The sequence below is a fragment of the Lagenorhynchus albirostris genome, chromosome 15 (genome assembly GCF_949774975.1).
Source record: "Lagenorhynchus albirostris chromosome 15, mLagAlb1.1, whole genome shotgun sequence".
Lineage (NCBI taxonomy): Eukaryota > Metazoa > Chordata > Mammalia > Artiodactyla > Delphinidae > Lagenorhynchus > Lagenorhynchus albirostris.
This window is the reverse complement of record NC_083109.1, coordinates 81,379,916-81,401,645: the sequence shown is the minus strand read 5'-3', so window position 1 is coordinate 81,401,645 and position 21,730 is coordinate 81,379,916. Positions and strand designations below refer to the sequence as shown.

The following is a 21,730-nucleotide window of genomic DNA, read 5'->3' as shown; positions in this document are numbered from 1 at the left end:
CAAATTCCTCTGCCACGTGAACCAGAACTGCTGTTTTCATCTCTTCACTGCTGATATCCTCCCTCTTAAAGCCCCTGTAACTCAGTTCTTTTTTTTTTAACATTCTTTTTTTGTGTGTTTTTATTTTTTGGCCACATTGTACAGCATGCAGGATCTTAGTTCCCCAGGGATCTGCCCCCTGCAGTGGAAGCATGGAGTCCTAACCACTGCACCACCAAGGAATTCCCTTGTAACTCGGCTCTCATCCCAGCCTCTTAGATGGCACCATTAGAGGTCACCAGTGTTCTTGACAGAGCCCTTTCTCTCATCTTCATTCTCCCTTACTTTTCTAGAGCACTTGACATTTCCTTGAAACCTTGTCAGTTGTTTGCATTGCACTGCCCATCAACTCCTCTCTCTTCCTCCTTCACCAGGTCCTGAATAATAACAACCATGAGGTTTCTCTAATCCATACATCAACTTTGTAGAGACAGTTGCCCCATTATACAGATGTGGACACTGAGGCCCGTAAGGTGAAGCAGCTGATCCCGTGCATGAGTGGCAGAGCTGGATTTAAAGCGAGGTGTGTCTGACTCCAACAATCAGGTTCTTTCCACTACTTCATGTCCTTTCTGAGCTCAGTTATTCTCCCACCTGCATACGCCACCTCTGTGATCCCACAACTACGTTTATGGAGCAGCCTAGCATAGTGTTTACACACGCAGGCACTGGAGCCAGTGTGCCCAGGATCAAATCCTTCATCTACCACTTACGTGCTGTGTCTTAGTTTCCTCATCAGCAAAATGGACATAGCGTTATAAGCATTAAATGAGCCGTTACATGTAAGGCAGCTACAGCAGTGCCTGACCTATGTGTTCCAGATATACTAGCTATTATTTCCTCCATGGTCCTCTCACTCTTTCCTGAATATTAATTTACCCCTCACAAAAGTCTCCCTTCTTTAAGTGAAACATGCTGGCAGTGTCCTCCATCCCATGAGTCCCTAAAAGACATTGCCTTGAAATCAGGTCTTTGTGAAAATTTGGGACCTGTGACAGTCCCCAATGTTATGGACAGAATTTCACATGGCCTCTGGGTCTCTCAAACTGCACTAATCCCTACTCAGTTCTTTCCCCTGCCCCAATCCTTCTTCAGCTCTTGCAATTCCAAATCCTCCAGGGAATGGTATTTCCTCTGGAGTCATGGGCATTACTGCACAGGTTTAAGAGGCCTTTCTTGTCCCAAACTATGCACATCCCTTCACCAGTAGTCACCACCACTGCCTCCAAGTCTCAGGTGTCTTTGGCACGGCCTCCACTCCAGATGCTTGAACACACACGTGCTAGCACGACTCCCCCCATCTGGATTATCTGTCGTCGTGCGCCCTGCATTTGGGTCTGGACTCCACATTTTAAAAGAGAGACAGACCAACCGCAGGATGGTAAAACCAAAACTACCTCAGGTGAGCAATAAAGGGTTTTGCTTGGTGAGGAGAAAACGCATGAGAACTTGGTCTCTGCCCTCAAGTATCTAAAGGCCTGTCATGTAGAAGAGGCATTCAGTTTGTTCTGCATGCCTCCAAGAAATCAATCTAAATCCCTTTCAACAAACATTATTGTCAGGCCATGTGCTGGGTGTCAGGAATAATAAAAAAGAAAGAGGTCCAGCAGTGAGTAAGGCAGATAAGTAAAGCCAGCTCTTCCCAGCTGTTACCCGGACTTTGGGCAAATTAGAAAAAGGCACCCCTTCCTCAAGACACTTGCCTGCCTTGTGCTAGTGAGTTGTGATAACCGTACAACTCCTGATAAGAAGATGACTGGTGGCCCCAGGGTTCTGCAGGGCCCAAGGTGCACACCCAGAAGGAATGGCCCTAGTGGAAGACGCTGGGAGAAGGAACCTGATTGCAGAGCCAGCCAGAGCAGGTGTCTGCATCGAATCAGGTCAGGTATGACACCCAGGGGTCCTGGGCAGGAAGGGATTTTGCAAGGGGGAGGGCTGGGCCAGATGCCCTTGGTGATCTCCTTCTACTCAGAGATTATGCAATTTTTTTCTGGGTTCTTCCACCAACAACGGGGAACAAGCCGGCAACCTGCTCTTGTAAAAGCTTTGGTGGGAAACTTTACTGTCTCTTGTTAAGAAGGCAAGTGGCCCTCTCCAGAGCGGGTAGGACAACAGCAACAAAAAAGGACCTTTGATGGGCAGAGCCACATCCTAGGGCAGGGCGGTGGGGAAGGGCAGTGCACTGACATTAAAACGGAGATCAGAAATAGTATAGTAGCCAAGAGTTTTGAAGATGAAAATGTCCTTACTATTGGTACAGGTAATTACAAAGCTAGTTCACTCTCATGTGATCCAAATGCTTTAAAGTTCTCAGAGCAGGTTATTATTATGCCCATTTTCCAGATAATTAAGCTGTGTCTTCAAGTCCTCCAAGGCACATTAGCAACAGTGCTCCAGCTCTAAGATATGGGGTTGTCTAACTACATCACCTTTATTCTCTTTTCATTTTCTTTAGCTGAATGAATGTCTTTGCAGCTTCCCAACAGGCTGTACAGGTGGACTCCCTCTGGGAAGAAAAGAGGGAAGTTTTCAGAGCTGTGATGGGTAAGGAGCTTGCCTTATTCTAAAAGAAACCAAGGTTTGATCACCCTCTGCTGGCCAAGCATAGTGATGGCAGCAAAAGTAAGTGATGGCGAGACTGAGCGAGGAAGATCCAGAAAGCAACCTTTTTAGAGAGAACCACGACCACCCTGCTGGAAGAGGAGGGAGGAAGCCCAGACCTGCAGTAACTAGCGTAGCTTTTCCCTTTCCAGACCTCTGCTACAAAGCGGGGTCTTTTTCTTTTTCAAACCAAATAATCTTTCAAGACAAAAGACTTCGTTGTACAGCAGAAACTAACACAACATTGTAAAGCAATTATACTCCAGTTAAAAAAAAAAAAGACAAAAGAAAACCGAGTAATGCAGAGAAAGTTAAGTGGGAGAGTATGGAGGTCATTTAAATGAGGAACCATGGACCCTCAGAGGGTCATTATACACTTCACATTCCAAGATTCAGAAGCAACTTTCAGACAAGATCATAGAACTGTTGTAGGTGGTTTTTGGGACAGTCACACATGGTAGTTTCCAAATATTTTGAAGGGCTGACAAGAACAACTACATGCATTTTGTGAGAGAAAATGATCAATCAAGACTAGGATCAATGTGGGACTTCCTTGGCGGTCCAGTGGTTAAGACTCCGCGCTTTCACTGCCGAGGGCCTGGGGTTAATCCCTGGTTGGGGACCTAAGATTCCACAAGACTTGTGGTGCAGCCAAAAAAAAAGACTAGGATCAATGAGTTGAAATTACAAGAAAGCAGATGTTTGCTTTTTGTTTGTTTGTTTTAATTTATTTATTTTATTCATTTTTGGCTGCGTTGGGTCTTCATTGCTGCGTGTGGGCTTTCTCTAGTTGCGGCAAGCCGGGGCTACCCTTTGTTGTGGTGTGCGGGCTTCTCATTGCAGTAGCTTCTCTTTTTGCGGAGCACGGGCTCTAGGCGCGAGAGCTTCAGTAGGTGTGGCTCGCAGGCTCAGTGGTTGTGGTGCAAGGGCTTAGTTGCTCCGCAGCATGTGGGATCCCCCCGGACCAGGGCTTGAACCCGTGTCCCCTGCATTGGCAGGCGGATTCTTAACCACTGCGCCACCAGGGAATTTCCCTAGATGTTTGCTTTAATCGAAAGAACTTTCAGCAAGTAGAATTCTCCAAAAGGCAGGAACTGTCCTCTAATAAACTCCCTGCCACAGAGCTTTGCATGTTAGGAGACATCACATTGTGCATCCCCAAGATGACACATCACTTAGTCACCATTTATTGGTCTCGTCTGTATTATCATGGACCGGGTATTATTATGGACCGTGTCCATAGTTATTTGTTTACATATCTGCCAAGAGCTACGTGTATTTTTCATTTTTCATTTTCTCCTTGTGCCTGAACCCAATGGCTGACACATTGTAGGTTCTTGGTTAGTGTTTGCTGAATGAATTCATTGGAAGAGTATGAGGTTCTTGTAAGTCAAAACTGTTCTGAAGAAGAAATGCAGAGCCACCAGCCACAATGGCTAACTTTTCCTTCGTCTGCTCTCTTGTGGTTTTGTCATATGGCCATGGTTATATCGATAGATGATAATGGATCATGTAAGTTAACTTATTTGACCACAGTCTGATTTGGATGGGAGCATATTGATCTTTTTAATCTGCTGAGATATAGTAAGGACACAGGATTGAATTAGAGCATCTGGATTCTACTCTCAGCTCTGCTACTAATTAGCTCACTAGTGTTCCTCGGAGCTGACCTCTTCAGGCACAGGTGGGTTTCTTCATCTGAAAACAAGAACTTAACCAGTTTTTCCCTAAGGTCTCTCTTGCCATCAGTATTTTGCAACTGTAGGCCCTTTGCTGTAGAAACAACAATGGGCTTGGAACGGGAAGGATTTCCTTTAAGCCTCAACATCACAACTTACTGGTTGCATGACTCGGCAAAGATCCTTTTGTCTAAGAGGTTGGACAGAGCGCTGCCAAGGCATCAATACATGTGTGGCTCAGAAATTCCCGGGCGGTCCAGTGGTTAGGGCTCCGAGCTTTCACTGTAGAGGGTACGGGTTCAATCCTGCAAGCCTCACAGTGTGGCCAAAAAAACAAACAACAACAAAAACAACAATGAAACATGTGTGGCTCATAGAACTATGCAGGTTTCTGAGGTTTCTGGTTTCCCCCTCAGCCTGAGTGATTCTGTTCTATCTAGCTCTTGGCCACATTGCAAAAGAGCATGTGGGATGGGAGTTGTGACTATTTTTTAGAAACAATCTGCTACACACATTTATCTTCAATTTATCAGTCCTTTGAAACATAATCCTGAGAATGCTTACCCCTGTGAAATATTAAAATCTCTGTTTTATAGATCAGGAAACATGGGCTCAGGAAAGTAAGTAACTTCTCCAGTGTCATACAAGTGACATGTGGGAAAGTCAAGATCCAAACTTGGCTCTTTCTTCAGAGTCTATATTTTTAAGCCCCTTACTGCCTCTGAGTTAGAAGAAGTCAGGATAATTGTTGTGTTTAAGGCACTAAGTTTTGGGGTAGTTTTTTATGCGGCAATAAAGAATTGAAACCAAGTGCTTAACACAGTACTGGCCCACAGTAAGTACTCAGAGGAGGTGTGTGGAGGGAGTGGTAATGGTGAATGAATGCCATTGGGGCTGGAGGTGAAGGGAAAAACTAACAGGAGTCTGGGGCAAGCTGTAGGTCATCCAGCCCCAAAATTCACTCTGCAAAACTCCTGTCCTCCCCATTCCCAGGGCTCTCCCACTTCAAAGTAGCACAAGATGATGCAGGAAGTGGCCGTTTTTGAGCAACTCTCTTAGAAAGTCCTTCCTTGTATTGAACTTTTCTTTCATCTCCATTCATTGCTCTTAGTTCTGTCCTCTGGGCCCCAGAAGACAAACTTCATTTTCAAGTGATGACACTTCACAAATTTGAAAACTAAGACTGCTTTGTCTCTCATTCTCCCCTTGTCTTCTCCTACCTAAGGTAAGAAAAATTCTCCAGATTCTCCTAGGTGGAATGGCATGGTGTTCAGAGCTCACACCTCCTGATGATTTCATCATTTCTGGATGATCACTGGGTTTTGAACACTCCTCTTAACGTTTGCCACCCAGAAGGGGCCCATCTTAGACGTCTGACCAGTGCGTGGGGGAATGAATGAAACAAAACTGACTGTGTGATAACTGTTGAAACTGGTCAGTTGGTACATAGGGGATTCACTGTTGATCTTTTGTATGTCTTTGAATTTTGTTTTTTAATTTAAATGATCATAGAAAACATCAGGGAAAAACGTCTCATCTCTACAAATTTATGGTGCATTCAGACACGGTATTCCCTGCGCAGGCACGTTGCTCTCCCTCAACATGTGTGCCTTTTGAGGGACCAGGCAAAAGCAAACTCAGTGAGGGCCAGACGGGGTGGGGCTGAGATCGAAAACATTGAGAATCTACAGTCCCGTAACCTGCAGTTGAGCAACAGCGGCGGGGGAAAAGGTAGGCAAGGACCTCTGTACAAAGTCCTGCAGCATCAGGAGCTTCTGGAAGGCGGCCTCAGAGATTTCTGCCCAGGAAGTTTCGAACCCGCAAAGCCCCAAGGGCACAGCTACTTCAGGTGGATGCCGCCGGGCATCTGAGTGTGATAACTGAATCTCGGGCTTCGTGGGCTAAGCGTGGGGCTCTGTCCATAAATGGGGACCGAGTTCTCACGCGGTGACCGGCCTGAGGGTTACAGGGGAACCGGCCTCTGAAGTCCACGAGGAGGACCGAGGCCGCCGCACCGAGCCCACGCCTCTCCTTGGCCCGGGGCGTCGGGGGCGGGGTGCGAAAACCGCCAAGACTTCATCTGGTCGACCCCTACTTGGTTAAAAAAAAGAAGGAATGGGAAAGAGGTCCCCGCCTGTTCACGTTGCGAGGGCGCCTCCACTAGTCACTTTCGCTCCTCAGCCTCCCGAGTACCCGAGACACCGAGATGCCAAAAAAAGACCTCCCAACTTCCTAGAGGGGCCTCTGCGGCCCCGCACAGCTCTCCGTGGGCGGGGCTATGACGCACTTCCGGCTGCGTCGGCAGCGGTGCGCGTCGAGGTGTTCCAGCGGCCCCAGCGGATTTTACTCACGGTAAGCCTCCCGGTCCCCGGTTCGCGTGGCGGGCGGAAGCGGGAGTGTCCGCCGAAGGGTGCGGGGAGATACGGGTGGGTTAGGCAGCTGTGGCCTGTGGGGACTCCCCAGACCGGTCCTGGGAGGGTGGTGGGAGGAGCCCCCAGTCCCTGCCCAGCCCCAGACGGCGGAGGCGTTTGCTCCCTTGAAAGCATTCCCCCCCCACACCGCGCACACCCCCAGGGGTTTAAAAAGGTGAAAGTTGGTTTCTTTCGTGTTCCAGAGCAGTTTTTCTCTGCGCTCCCTGAGCCGAACGGCCCGTCAGTCTGAGCGGGGCTGCTTTCTCTTTTTCCCTGGCTCTCGGTAGGCGGTCCGAATTAAAGGCTAATTGATAAGAATTCGCCCGAGGGGGTTGGGGACCTCGTGTGAGAAACTGGGCCTCAGAAGTCCTGGGTAGTATCTGTTCCAAGGGAGGGAATAGGGAGGGCTTTGTTCAGGTTAGAAAGCACGTAACAGGGATCTGCTCCAGTTTGGAAACACATTTTTAGAGGACCATTTATTTATAAATAGTTTGTCAAGAGAAAGGTGATCTGGTGAGTGAGGTGCTTGGAAACTTCTTATATAAGGAGCAATTGAAAGAACTGTGAAGAAAAGAGAACTGTTTTCAGGTATTGGAAGCCTACAACGGAGAAAGTAAGTTTTGGTCTAGGACCAAACTAGGATCAGTGAAGAAAGAAGATAAAAAGTGATGCAGAATTTGGCGCAGTTTAAAGAAAACCTGTAACAATTAGAACTGTCCAGCAGTAGAAATCTGTGCCTCATGAATTATCAAGTTTGCCTGCGTAGGAGTTTTCGGGTACAGAATGAGTATGTCAGAAGCATTCTAGCATTAATTGGTAAGTCGTGTTGAATTGTTAGACTGTAATAATTTGGTTTATTTATGCCTCATCTTGTTCTAGAATGGATTTGGGGCACTTTGATAAGGGCATATAAGCTTTGGGAAATCGGCATAAAAGAGGGGGAAAAAACCTCGGAACAGAACAAAGGCCTCTGCTTGTAGTAGACCATGAACTTTTACTTGATGGGCCTCTCGTGCTAAACATTCTAGCGAGCTTAAAATAGTTCACTGTGGATGAAGACAGTGTGAGTAATGAAGCCTCTGTTTTCTATTCACATGCTTTTTTATTTTATAAGCACCTTATTAAAAATTCGAAAGCTAAGACCTTGAGGGCATCCCTAAATGAACCTTTAGACAAACTCTACATGACCAGTGTGGTCGTGACCAATACTGGCTTTGCTAGAGGCAGACAAGAGACAAGGAGATCTGAGAGGCAACAGGGGCTGAAATCTTTGAGACCTTGTTGGCCTTTTGATGATTTTAGCTTTTAATCTGTATGACACACAAAGCCTTGAAAGGTGTGAGCAGAGGAATGATGTGATCTGACTTGTATTTAACAGGCAACAGTTGATGGACTGGTGGGACAGCAGTGCTGGAGGTAGCGAACTCTGAATCTCTTAGTTGTAGAGATTTTCTCATGAATTGTGTGCAGAATGTGAAGGAGGAGTTGGGTCCCCAGGTTTTTTTGGTCCGGAAAAAACAGTGGAGTTGCCATTAACTAAGATGAGCAGCTTTGGGTGAAAGATGGGAAGTACAGTTTCAGGCGTGTTAAGCTTGAGATGCCACTGGACATGCTGGTGGCAACGTCAAGTGGGTAGTTTGTTATGTGAGTCTGGAGTTCAGAAGAGAGGTCCAGGCTGCAGATAAATTGGCGGCTGTTGAGTATATAGATGGTACTTAAAGCCACGTGACTGGATGAACTCTCCAAAGAGAGTGAGTACAGTTAGGAAGAAGGCTTCAAGCACCCAGCCCTCCACTTGTCTGTGGCCTTGCTGAGGCATGAATTTGAATTGTGGGCACTGCAAAACTGGTGTGCTAGAATAAACCACTGAGCTATTGAGCCAGCCCAGCCAGTTGCCCAGCAGCAACATCTAGGGAAACTTTCTTCTTTAATTATGACTGTGTATGTGTTTTGCAAAGGCAATTGTGTGATGTAGTGGCATCTGTGAGTTTGAACTCGCCAACTTCTGGGAACAGATCCCATGTGAACGTGATACAGGACACTCACTGTTTAATGCCTCCTGTGCTGGGTTATAACTTCTAGTGTCTTGCAGAGTTTCCCAGGCTGGATCCCAGAAGCTGAGCAGTCTTTCCTGTTCTTGGGGTGCCCTCCTCTGAAGAGAGTGGGAAATTTTGTAACCAGTTATGTTACAAAGTTATTCCAGCACTTAGGAGGTCCACTTGAAAGGATTTCTAAGGAATGCTCCCAGCGCTACTACATCTATATTTAGGTTATTTTAGCCTTTGGTGCTAATGCCTTTATTTTAAGAGACTAGATGACAGTGCTTCCCACTCCCCCACCCCCCGCTCAGTTTTCAAGTAATTCTGAACTTGGGAGCTTCAGTAGTGTACTGGGTGCAGAGGATAGCATAAATGAGTGTTCAGTGCTGATGCTGGTCCACTGTGTTGGAATACCTGTTGGCACCTCATAGGATGCTTCAGAATTTGGGTACAGTAGAGGGGAGTCCCAGCTAGCATCCCAAGAGTTCTGAACTAATTAGCAGCTGATAATTATTGACTTTCTCGTAAAAGCAAGGTTACGTATTGAGGTTTTATTCCTAGAACCCCACTTCCTATATTTTTTTAATTACCAAAATTGATTACAAAAATAAAGGGGAAGAGTCATATAAAATACATGTTTTGAATACATATTTACTAAATGTGTGAAACTAAACATCTGATATAAAAGCTGTAACATAAATGTACCTTTTTTGGAAGGTTCTGCATGGGCTGGAATTGCTGCTTTTTTGTTTTCCTGGGTTTCTTTTTTTGAAGGGCATGGAATTTGGGCATTAGAAGTAAAATCTATTTTATTTATTAAAAACTGCTTATGATTCCTTGGGAGATTTATGATTTTCTGGCTACAAAAGTAATAATACCCATTATAGAAAATGTAGGAAATAAAAAAAAGACTTTAAAAAATTGAAATCATTCATAATTCTGTAACCCAGAAATATCACTGTTCGTGTTTTTATCTTTTTCCTTCATTGTGATTGTGTGTATATTATGAGTGTGTGTGCAAGATGATATTTCAAGTGCTCTCAAGCCAGATCCATGGAGATTGACACGCATGTTAGAAATTAGCATACTCAACTTTTTAATTGCCTTAGCTTTAGATTATCTGCAACTCCTGTTCCCTCGTCTTCAGCTTTTATAAGCCATTTATACATCCTTTCTATGTTCTCTACCATTGTTATCAATATAATTTCATGTAATGAACACCCACATAGATTTTTTACGTGTTTGGCTCTTTCTTGAGACTGCTGGAGTTTTCTTGGTCTAGATTATTCAAATTCAGTATGGGAACACCTATGTGACAGGAAAGGTGCTGCTTAGAGTTTGAAAACATGCTCATCAGGAAGGCCAGTCACAAGTGTGTAAGATTAATTAACTTATGTAGTTTTCTTTCAGAGTACTATATTTAATGAATGCCAAGAATGATAGACTGATTCTGTTGTCTGTTTACTCACTTCTTTTCCATCTCCCCCACAACTTGAAAGCTGTGTGAGAGTAGGCGTGTATCTGTTTTAGGCATCCCTGCAGTCCTAGCATCGAGCCCATGGCAGGTATTCAGCAAATGTTGAGTGAGTGGATTTCACTTTTTTGGCATATGAAGAAAATGGAAGTAATTATATTTACTATAGATGTTTTCAGTGTTCTAATGTATCAGCTGACAAATATATATAATATTTAAAATTTAAAAGAAAAAGTACTCTTAAACATCTTTTGTATTGTCTATTGTGGTTTAATTTTTCCCTTCAGTTTCCTCTCAGCAGTATGTGTCTCATCAAAAGAAATACCTCTGAAAGAACATAGGTTACTTTTAGTCTAATCTCTTGTCATTCCACTGGTCTTTCTGTGAAAGCTAAACATAAATGGCATTTTAAAACAAGAGTATGCCCTGCTTAAAATGGGTCAAGTGAAGCTCAAATTACATCACTAGCTATGCTCAGTCATTTAAAAATATGCTAGTTAATTCCAGGCTTCTAACATGATTCCTAGTTATGCTAACTAGCCTGTCATTTGACTAGTAAATTTTTAATGCTGAAGCTAAAAGTTGTAGGTTCAGACAGACTTCATTTGGCCAGTAGATGGCCTGTTGAGATCTCAGGAATTGTAAGATTCTGAAACAGTTTTTGGAGCAAAGTTAATTTAAATTTAGTTTTAAGCTTACACCACAGTGCTTTTTTTTTTTTTCCAAATCGAGGTATAGTTGATGTGCAATATTATATAAGTTACAAGTGTACAACGTAGTGATTCACAATTTTTAAAGATTATACTCCATTTATAGTTATTATAAAATATTGGCTATATTCCCTCTGCTGTGCAGTATATCTTTGTAGCTTATTTCTTTTAAACATAGTGGATTGAACCTCTTAATTTCCAGCCCTATATCACCCCTCCCCCATTCTCTCACCCTACTGGTAACCACCACTGGTTTGTTCTCTGTATCTGTGAGTCTGTTTCTTTTTTATTATATTCACTAGTTTTTTTTATTTTTTAGGTTTAGCATATAAGTGACAATATACAGTATTTGTCTTTCTCTTTCTGACTTTTCACTAAACATAACATCCTCCAAGTCCATCCATGTTGTCGCAGATGGCAAAATTTCACTCTTTTTTATGGCTGACTAGTATACCATTTTGTGTGTGTGTGTGTGTGTACACGTACACACCCCACATCTTCTTTATCTGTTTATCTGTTGATGGACACTTAGATTGCTGTCATATTTTGGTAATTGTAAATAATGCTGCTATGAACATTGGGGTGCATGTATATTTTTGAATTAGTGTTTTCGTTTTCTTCAGACATATATGCAGGAGCGGGGTTGAGCCACAGTGCACTTTTTCAGAGAGTGGAGGCAAAGTCAAATCAAAATAGGATATCCTGAGCTGATTCCAGAAAGATATTTGACAGTCATTGTTATATGGTAGTTTTACGATGGCCATAATTTCCACAATTTCCTGTGCTAAAGGTGTGGCTATAAAGACCAAAAAGCATACATACTTTTTCTTTTGGTAATTTTATGGTAACCATATTTTCATAGGTTTAACGTGTAGCCCTAAAGAACCAGAAACCCAAAGGAACCAGTACTCCTGCTACACAGAGCCCCATTTTAGTGACACTGTTTCTGGAGTACCTATATGATGACCAAGGTACTGGGCATGGCCACAGTTCTGGGCCCTAGAACTCCACAAGAGCAGGGGCCTGTGATTGTGAAGGTCGAGGAGGAGGAGAAAGGGAAGCGCCTTCCCAGCTTGGAGACATTCCGCCAGCGCTTCAGGCAGTTTGGGTACCATGACACCCCTGGCCCTCGGGAGGCCCTCAGCCAGCTCCGGGTGCTCTGCTGTGAGTGGCTGCGGCCTGAGATTCACACCAAGGAGCAGATCCTGGAGCTGCTGGTGCTGGAGCAGTTCCTGACCATCCTGCCCCAGGAGCTCCAGGCCTGGGTGCAGGAGCACTGCCCGGAGAGCGCTGAAGAGGCCGTCACTCTCCTGGAAGATCTGGAGCGAGAGCTGGATGAGCCAGCACAGCAGGTAGGCTGGGGAGACCTTTTACTCTGTGAGGTCGGAAGCGTAGCAGTCCAGGCAGGAGCGGGTTTGTTCACACATTGAGAATAACTGAATGGACCTTCCGCTGAGTTAGACCATGTTTCCTCCTATTTTTCTTCTGCTGTCCTATATGGAATTAGGGAATTACCCTTGGGAGTTGAATGGGATGGATGCTTTTCTCTTTCCTAGAGGTTCTACATAGCTGTCCTGAGGTTTTCTTTTGTTTTGGTTCTTAAAGTGAGCTGTGCACAGACCCAGCCATTCCTAATTGTCTCTAGGCCTCACCGCCTCCCAGTGAACAGAAACAGTGGTGGGAGAAGATGGCATCCTCAGGAACAGTGGAGGAATCCCTGAGCAGCCCGCAGCCACGGTCTGTGGAGACCAGTTACAAATACGAGTCTTGGGGGCCCCTCTACATCCAAGAGACTGGTGAAGAGGAGGACTTCACTCCAGAGCTGAGAAAGATTCAAGGTAGGACCATCTGTCGGGCCCCCACTCGGTGCCCGGACCTTTGTGGTTGAAGAAACACTCGTCCTAATTCCTGGTTTTGAGGTGGCCCCCCTAGGCTGACTCAACTGGTCTGGCTGACAAGGCAGAATGAGTTCCTTTCCTCCCTCAGGTGTGTCTCAGTCAGTCCTGGCGTGGGAACAGATGACACGCTCGTAAAGGGAGAGTTGAAGTGAGTTTAGTAAGGGGACTGTTCATGGAAGCGAGGACAGCTTGAATGAATCAGTAAGAGGTGGTGCTGGTTCATTTGTTAATGACTTAGTGAACCTGCTGTGATCAGTTCGGGATTATGCAGAAATGGTCCTGGTAATTTCTTTTTCAACTTATGCCTCATTAAGCTATTTAAAATGTTTAACTTTTCTTAAGTTATTGACTTCCCACACATAGTTCATGGCAACTTGAAGGGAAATCTGTATGTGTAGCCAAGTGACTGCTTATCATAGGGACTGAAAGGGATTTTAGCTGCTGCTTCAGTCAGCAGTGGACAGTGAGGAGGGGATGAGCCTAGAAGCAGCTGGTAGCAGAGGAGGGAAATAGATGGTGGGTGGAGAGAGAGACAGGGACGAGGAGAAAGTGGCTTAGAGGAAAGTACCTTGTTGACTGAGGCTTCTGGACTTGCGGAGGGATGACAGTTCTCAAAGGGAGCCCATTTTTCAGTGTGAATTTCTCTTACTCCCCTTTTCTGTGTATGTGGATGGTTAGGTGGATTTTTTTTTTTTTTTTTTTTTTTTTTTTTTTGCGGTACACGGGCCTCTCACTGTTGTGGCCTCTCCTGTTGCTGAGCACAGGCTCCGGACGCACAGGCTCAGCGGCCATGGCTCATGGGCCCAGCCGCTCCGCGGCATGTGGGATCTTCCCGGACCGGGGCACGAACCCGTGTCCCCTGCATCGGCAGGCGGACTCTCAACCACTGTGCCACCAGGGAAACCCTAGGTGGACTTTTAAGAGGTGTGACTGCCTCGTGAAGTGCTCTAAAAAAGCTAAACTGCTTCAGTCTGATTTTGACAGTTACTTTATAACTAAGAGAATGATAAGACATAGCCAATGTAGGTGAAATGATGAGAGTTAAACCCTCATGGGAGTTAAGTACTGTCATTCAAATTAGTAACGATCTGGGACTAGAATGATTATAAGTGGACCAAACGTTCTCTTTTATTGCTTTTATATTCAGCTTTTGTGAGAATAAGTATTTTGTGAGTTTGCCACTAGCCTCTTCTCCCTTAATTATCCTTTTTATTTTCCTTTATCGACTTTGACCCTTCCACAGTCTTTCTTTCTTCTTTCTTTCTACCTGAGCATCACCCAGCTCCTTTGCTGCTGTCTCAGTATGCTTGGTTTTGCCTAATTGCCCTCTATACCCGAAGTTCTCCTGGCAGAGAACACCATGTACTTCTCATACCATGATAGCTTCTGGCAGGGGGCTTGCATGAAAGTTTGGCATCGTAAACTAGATCTGATAATGACTTATTTGTATTAGTGTGATACTGTAACTTCATAGAGCAATATTTGGTTACCCCTTAGAATCCATCAGTGTCACCTGGTGATTCTATTTCTCATTTAACAGTTTCTTCTCAGGACAGGAAACAACTGACATGTCCTTATTCTACTTACTGTTTCAGATCGTAAGTCGAACACCCAGAATGAAGAATCAACAGATAAGCAGGAAAGTTCTGAAGAATTTCACGCAGAAGGATTCAGAAGGGATTCTATTCCCATGATTATTGCCAACAAATGTGAGGCCAGGTTAGAAAGGCAGTGGGTTAACCTGGAAAAGGGAAGAGGAACAAAAATTCCTCTCCAAGACAAAGGTCCCTCAAAAGGTAGAGAAGTAATGACTAAACCTGCCCCAGCAGAGAGACGTTACATATGTGCTGAGTGTGGGAAAGCCTTTAGTAATAGCTCAAATCTCACTAAACACCGGAGAACACACACTGGGGAGAAACCGTATGTGTGCACCAAATGTGGGAAAGCTTTCAGCCACAGCTCCAACCTGACCCTTCACTACAGAACACACTTGGTGGACCGGCCCTATGACTGTAAGTGTGGAAAAGCCTTCGGTCAGAGCTCGGACCTCCTTAAGCATCAGCGAATGCACACTGAAGAGGCTCCTTACCAGTGTAAAGATTGCGGCAAAGCCTTCAGCGGGAAAGGCAGCCTCATTCGACACTATCGAATACACACTGGGGAGAAGCCGTATCAGTGTAACGAGTGTGGGAAGAGCTTTAGTCAGCACGCGGGTCTTAGTTCTCACCAGAGACTCCACACTGGAGAGAAGCCGTATAAATGTAAGGAGTGTGGGAAAGCCTTCAACCACAGCTCCAATTTTAATAAACACCATAGAATCCATACCGGGGAAAAGCCCTATTGGTGTAATAATTGTGGGAAAACCTTCTGTAGTAAGTCCAATCTTTCCAAACATCAGAGGGTCCACACTGCAGAGGGAGAAGGGCCTTAACTGTCAGGTATGCTCTCTTGATGGTTTTTGTTTTTTTAACTTCAGAACATGAATGCTAGGGAGAAAGCCCAGTAATTGCAATGTAAACTCGGGGGTAGATTTCGTTTCACTCGACGTCGAGGGGACAGTGAGAGCTCAGGCGGGGACACGGCGGGTTCCTCACCTTGCCTGCTGGCTGCAGCAGGGTCCCCTCACCGCACTTCAAGTCCCATAAACCATGCGGACATTGCCTTTTGTATAGTTAAAGTGCTGTGTATCTGGTATAATTAAGGAGGAAACATTAAAACTGTTTAACTGTTTTAACATATATTCAAGAATTATGATTTGTAAAGAAATGAGCCATGTTGAACACAGTTTAATCCGATTCAGAATAAACTTAAAACATCTTGTGATGCCTCAGGACTATTTTATTAAAAAAATTGTATGTTAGTTATTCAACACTATTCTAGAGATGAAACTTCCTACTGGTTTTGCTTTTGGAAAATTTGGATTTGGGGTAAATAGAACTTTCAGTGATTGTGAGTGTGTGTGTGAGGAAATTGCAGCAGGGTGTGCAGGGTAGCTGCAGCTTAGTCTTCATCGTGCTTTTCCTGCGTACAGAACACGTTTTTCTAGCATTTGGGAACATTTTGTCAGCCTCGTGCTTTTGGGGCATGCATACTCGTGTCTCTGCCGAAGTCTGTGAAAATCTGACTCCTTGAGAAGCTTCCTACTAAATTCCAGAAGCCAATAATACACAATATGATTACCTTAAATCCATCCTGTTTTTTTCCCTGTGACTGCAAACTCTTTGATTTAAGGTATGGCTTTTGGCCAGTTGGTCCTCCTGTTACCTGGAAACCCAACAACTTCACTCTTTGCTCCTATCATTTGCTTATCTTCATATTGTGAGTTTTTTCCACCTCTTATTAGTAGTCACTGAAATATCTCTTTGTCTGCTGCTGCAGCCCTAGTGGTCACGCAAACCTGACATGCCAGGATTGGGGACAGCAAGAAAGTGTCATGTCTAGTACCAGTTCTGGTTGCTGGAAACTGCCTCGTATGCCATCCTGGGATCAGATTAAACTACAGGTAATGAGTCTGTGCAGCAGCCAAAATATTAGGGCGGCGGAAGGCGGGGGGTCATTGCTGAAAAAGAATCAATAGTGCTTGAAATCTGAAGGGTTCTTACTGTTCTGGTGGCCTGCCGACGATCTGGACATCCCTGCCAGCTCCTTTGACTGGACGTTTCGTGTGAGCCATCCTGTTTGTATATTAACCCTCCCGGAGGCCGCAGAGAATTTAGTGATTAGGTAGCAGCTGGCTCTCTGTAGGGCCCCCTCCGAAACTGCTCCAGCTGAAGGCTGAGGAGCCTGCTGAGCCCTCGTCCTCCTCTGCTGAGAGTGGGCTGGGCCCCCCATCTGTCCTGCCACTCACCTTCCTGACTCTGTGCAGTGGTAGTTCCTGATGCGTGTTGCTGTGACGCAAAGGTCCACATACTTCCTTTCAGCTCCCATCGGTCCATCTGCGAGCTGAAGTCTTCCTGTGATCTCCTTGTCTCCAGACTTTAGCCTTATTCTTTGCAGACCCCTTGTCTAGACAAGTCACAGCCCAGGAGGCCACTTCTCCCTCCATGAAAAGTTGGTGCCAGATAGACTGCTCACAGCTCTGCCCACCAGATTCCTTCCCCTCACTGGCCTTTAGGGCCACTCCTGAGCAAGGCCGTGTGAATCAGCACATTTTTGGTTCACACACCGAAATACTGAGCTGATCCCGCTGTGAAACACAAACCCTCCTTGTTCCTTCCACCAATTCAAAGGGGGAATGAATCCACAGGTGTGAGCAGAGGGAGGCAGCAGGTCAGCAAAGGTAGGAAACGTGAGGCCTGAGCCTCCTGCTTACACACCTTGGGACTTCTGGACCTGCTCAGGTCGCCTGAATGACTAAATCGTGTTGTTATAAATCACAGTATCGCAGTCTGTATGTATTGGGGAAGGCAGGGACGGATCTTGAGGAGAATGAGCATTATCTTGAGAGGCATCTGCCTCAGGTGAGATTTTTGCATGGTTTCCAGGCAAAAAGAGGCTCCTCTCCTGTATCAAGGGGGAAGGGAGGTGCTTTTGTTAGGCCAGAGGGCTTGGGAATTTAGGGTTCCAGGTGCTCAGGCACACCTACCCAAGTGTCACATACATCAGGATCCCAGTCTTTCCCAATCAGGGCCTGGAATTTTGGCATCAGTGACTTGGTGAGGCTTTTCATTTAGCCACCTTTGCAGTTCTGCCACCCTGACAGTTAAATCCTGCGCCTGGTTTTCAGGCCAGTCTGCTCTCAGTACACAAGGTGCGGTTCTCCAACGCTGCCATGGAGGACTTCCGGCTGTCACAACAGGCCCTGAACTGGTAGTTGGCTGACCCAAGTCTATCATTTCCTTTCTTCAAAGCTTGAGAGAGAGAAACTCTGCAGCCCTTATAACTGCCACTCTCCCAGTAATGCTTGGGTTATATAGAACTATTGCATAAGCTGACGCTTTCCCTGGTGCCTGTGCCTCATCTCTTGCCAGAACTAGTAGGAACAGTAGCAGCTGCCATGGGGTAGAGCGCCAGGGGTTGCCACCGTTACCTTTGGCACCAGGCTCCTTGTTTACCATCTGACCAGCAAGTGACGCGCTCCAGAATCCCATCCCGCGGGCTCCATCTCTAGGGCACTCCCACTACCAACTGCCATAGTTCGGACTTCCTCTAAAACAAAGCCCAGGACCAGGGCATGGGGGCAGATAGGTTACTTAGGGAGATGACCAGAGGAAGCAAGGGGAGAGAGGAGGAATAAGCCAGTAAGAGACGCCTTATTGAGCTGGTTCTTCTGTAGGCAGCCAGTGCTCAGGTCTGCTGGGGACCTTCAGAGACATGAGATCACAAATGGGGGAAGCTGGTGTACCTGACCTCTGCTCAGTCCCAGTTCCCCCCTCCCATGGTTAGGAGACCAGTTCCTGCTTGGCTCCAAGAGAGTGGTTGAGGACCCCTGGTGGGCTGGGAAGGACACTGTCCCAGGGGGCTGCGAGGCTGGCTTGGTCTGAAGATGCTTGTGAGTGTTGCCCCATATGTCACACACGGACACACATTTAGACACACACAGATACACATGTACACTGGACCCCTGGCTAGGGCTGCCAGATTTAGCAAATAAAAGCACATTTAGATTCCAGGTAAACAGTATATTTGGAACATACTTCTTATGCTAAAAAAGTTATTCAATGTTTATCTGAAATTCAGATGTAACTGGGCATCTTATCCAGCAATCCTTCCCCCAGTATATGTGAACAGCGATGCTTCCACCTCTCTGTCTAACCTAATACAGATAACAAAAGCATAAAGAACCAAAGGAAATATAAGAGAAACTGGACATCATCAAAGTACTTCCAAGGACACCGTCAAGAAAGTGAAAGGACAACTCACAGAATGGTAGAACATTTTTGCAAATCATGTATATATGATAAGGCACTTTTATGTTGAATATATTTTACAACTGAGTCATAAAAGAGACAACCAAGGGCTTCCCTGGTGGCGCAGTGGTTAAGAGTCCGCCTGCCGCTGCAGGGGACATGGGTTCGTGCCCCGGTCCGGGAAGATCCCACATACCGCGGAGCGGCTGGACCCGTGAGCCATGGCCGCTGAGCTTGCGCATCCGAAGCCTGTGCTCCGCAACGGGAGAGGCCACAACAGTGAGAGGCCCGGGTACCGCAAAAAAAAAAAAGACAACCAATTAAAAGATAGGCAAAGGATCTAAATAGACATTTCTCCACAAAAGATACGAAAACGGACAAGTACATGGAAAGGTGCTCAACATAGCTATGAGGGAAATGCAGATCAGAACCACAATGAGACCACACCATACCCACTAGGATGGCTATAATAAAAAAGATAATATCAAGTATTGAGGATACAGAGAAATCAGAAGCTTATATGCTGCTGGTGAGAATGTAAAATGGGACAACCACTTTGGAAGGCAGCCTGGCACTTCCTCAAAAGTTTAAACAGAGTGTTTGAGAAATTGCTACCCTAGATATATACCCAAGAGAAATGAAAACATTTACACAAAAACTTGTATACAGGGCTTCCCTGGTGGCGTAGTGGTTGAGAGTCCGCCTGCCGATGCAGGGGACACAGGTTCGTGCCCCGGTCCGGGAAGATCCCACATGCTGCGGAGCAGCTAGGCCCGTGAGCCATGGCCGCTGAGCCTGCGCGTCTGGAGCCTGTGTTCTGCAACGGGAGAGGCCACAACAGTGAGAGGCCCGCGTACCGCAAAAAACAAACAAAAAACTTGTATACAAATGTTCAAAGCAACATTATTCATAATAGCCAAAAAGAAGAAAAACCCCAAATGTTTCCATCAGTGGATGAAAGAAAAAACAAAATGTGGTATATGCATACAATGGAATATTATTTAGCCATAAAAAGGATGAAGTGCAGATTCACATTACAACATACATAGATGAAACTTGACGTCATTGTACTAAGCAAAAGAAGCTAAACACGAAAGGCCGCATATATGATTATGAGTCCAGTTATGTGAAATGTTCGCAACAGGCAAATCCATGGAGACAGAAAGTAGACCGGCAGTTGTCTAGGGCTGGGGCAGCTAGGGGGAAGTGGGGAGTGACTGCTAAAGGGTATGGGGTTTCTTTTTAGGGTGATGAAATGTTCTCAAATTGTGACAGTTATACAACTCGATACTAAAAACCACTCGATATGGTGTATGGATTATTTATCAATAAAGTTTTTTAAAAACACACACAAACTCAAGCAAACAAATATAGAGCCTTTGCCGAAGGGCCAGCCTTGGTGGAGCAGTGGAGGATTCATGCTGAGGAGACCCATGGATGCCCACACAGGCTGCTGCTTAGTAGAAGATGCACTGGGGAGTCAGATGTGAAAAGACATGAAAAGATTCATGCCAGCAGTTACCCTTGCATGTAATAACTGTAGGGAAATTTTCCATCAGTTTCAACTGGATTTGAGGATCAAGAATTCTGTGTGAGGGCTTCCCTGGTGGCGCAGTGGTTGAGGGCCCACCTGCCAATGCAGGGGACACGGGTTCGAGCCCTGGTCCGGGAGGATCCCACATGCCACGGAGCGGCTGGGCCCGTGAGCCATGGCCGCTGAGCCTGCGCGTCTGGAGCCTGTGCTCCGCAGCAGGAGAGTCCACAACACTGAGAGGCCCGCGTGCCACACACAAAAAAGAATTCTGTGTGAGAAAACCCCCTCCCAAATGATGATCTGACTTTCAGAATGCAACCCTTTCTAGATCTCAATGCCCCTCGCTGTTCCTGGGATGTGGCAAACACGGTCCTCTTCAAGAGCCCTTTGCAGCTGCTGTTCCTTCTGCTTGGAATGCTTTTCCCCTGATATGAACATACTAGGATTTTAGCAACCAGGGAAAGGAGGGAAGGACACTGCAAACAGGGAACAGTACCAGCAAAGGCAGGGTAGAGAGAGTATGTGGCACACTCTTGAGAGAAGGTGCTGGTGGGTCCTGGGGTGGCTGGTGTGTGGAGAAGCCTTAATGGCAGATCGTGGAGTCAGTGACGGAAATCTGTGACAGGGCAGCGTGACAGTTCCTGGATAGGTGTGAGACATGAAGAAAATGGGGCAGGGCTACCCCCAGGGAATCGTGCAGCTGCTGGGGTTCGGTGTTTCCATGGTGTAATTGGAGCAGATAAGTATTACTAAGAAATTCTGTGTTCAGTTTGGGGTACATGACAGGTAATGTTAGTAGCTTTAAAAGCAACCTTTTTGTCACTTGCTACTCTTTATGATTCTGATGGTGCATCAGCTTCTTCCTGCAGAAGAGACGACATAAACTTTCTTTTCACTGGAACTTTTCACCTGTCGTCCACACTGTGACAAGGCAGATGGGGGCAGGTGGGGGGAGGTGGCAGTGGTATTTCATGGTTCTGGACAGTCTTGTCTAGACGATGCCTGCCTGCCCCTGGCCTTAAGTATCGTGCCGCACAGAACAACACGCAGCACAGAAATTTCTGGGCATGAAGGTGGCGGTGACTGTAATGTCGAGATAGTCTGGGGGCGGTATCCAGGGGAATATGCTGGAGTCTTGAGGGAAGGAGAGGTCACACCCTGGTGACTAAAAGAGGAATGGTTGTCTGTATTTACCAACCCACGTTCTCAACTCAGCTTTAATGCCGTTTCCTCAATGAAGCCTTTCGTGACCACCATGTGCCTCACCCCTCCCCATGGGGAACACAAGCTAGCTTCTTTTGATTCCCCCGTTTCATTTGTAAAGAGAGAGTACCATGGTGTAGTTAAGAGCCCAAGCTCTGGAGCCAGACTGCCTGGGTTTGAACCCCTGCTCCACTGCACTGTGTGTCTAGGTTTTCTCATCTGTAAAAAGGGGGGTGTTGGGCTTCCCTGGTGGCGCAGTGGTTGAGAGTCCGCCTGCCGATGCAGGGGACGCG

General features: G+C 46.0%; 2 protein-coding genes across 4 annotated transcripts in view; both read left to right on the top strand.

Moving 5' to 3' along the window:
• Positions 1-6,423, top strand: part of ZKSCAN1 (zinc finger with KRAB and SCAN domains 1) — a 29,327-nt gene extending 22,904 nt beyond the window's left edge. Inside the window, exons 7-9 of one of the 2 annotated variants that reach the window (XR_009535399.1) lie at positions 414-562; positions 2,495-2,583; positions 5,431-6,423. Coding sequence is in view for 1 of the 2 variants with exons in the window: in XM_060123478.1 (XP_059979461.1) it covers positions 414-424 (11 nt within the window). In the remaining variant the exon portion in view is untranslated. Of the gene's footprint in view, positions 1-413; positions 603-2,494; positions 2,584-5,430 lie in introns of those variants that run through there. The other variant, XM_060123478.1, reaches the window with a different exon arrangement.
• A 108-nt stretch (positions 6,424-6,531) lies between these two features.
• Positions 6,532-15,669, top strand: ZSCAN21 (zinc finger and SCAN domain containing 21). Of its 2 annotated transcripts, none has more exons than XM_060123498.1 (4): positions 6,532-6,671; positions 11,816-12,305; positions 12,599-12,791; positions 14,447-15,669. In XM_060123498.1, the coding sequence occupies exons 2-4, from the start codon at positions 11,913-11,915 to the stop codon at positions 15,280-15,282; spliced, it is 1,422 nt and encodes a 473-aa protein (XP_059979481.1). In that variant the 5' UTR covers positions 6,532-6,671; positions 11,816-11,912; the 3' UTR covers positions 15,283-15,669. The 2 variants fall into 2 exon arrangements, with proteins under 2 accessions (XP_059979481.1, XP_059979482.1); XM_060123499.1 differs by lacking the exon at positions 6,532-6,671 and adding an exon at positions 7,531-7,546.
• Positions 15,670-21,730: the final 6,061 nt, after the last annotated feature.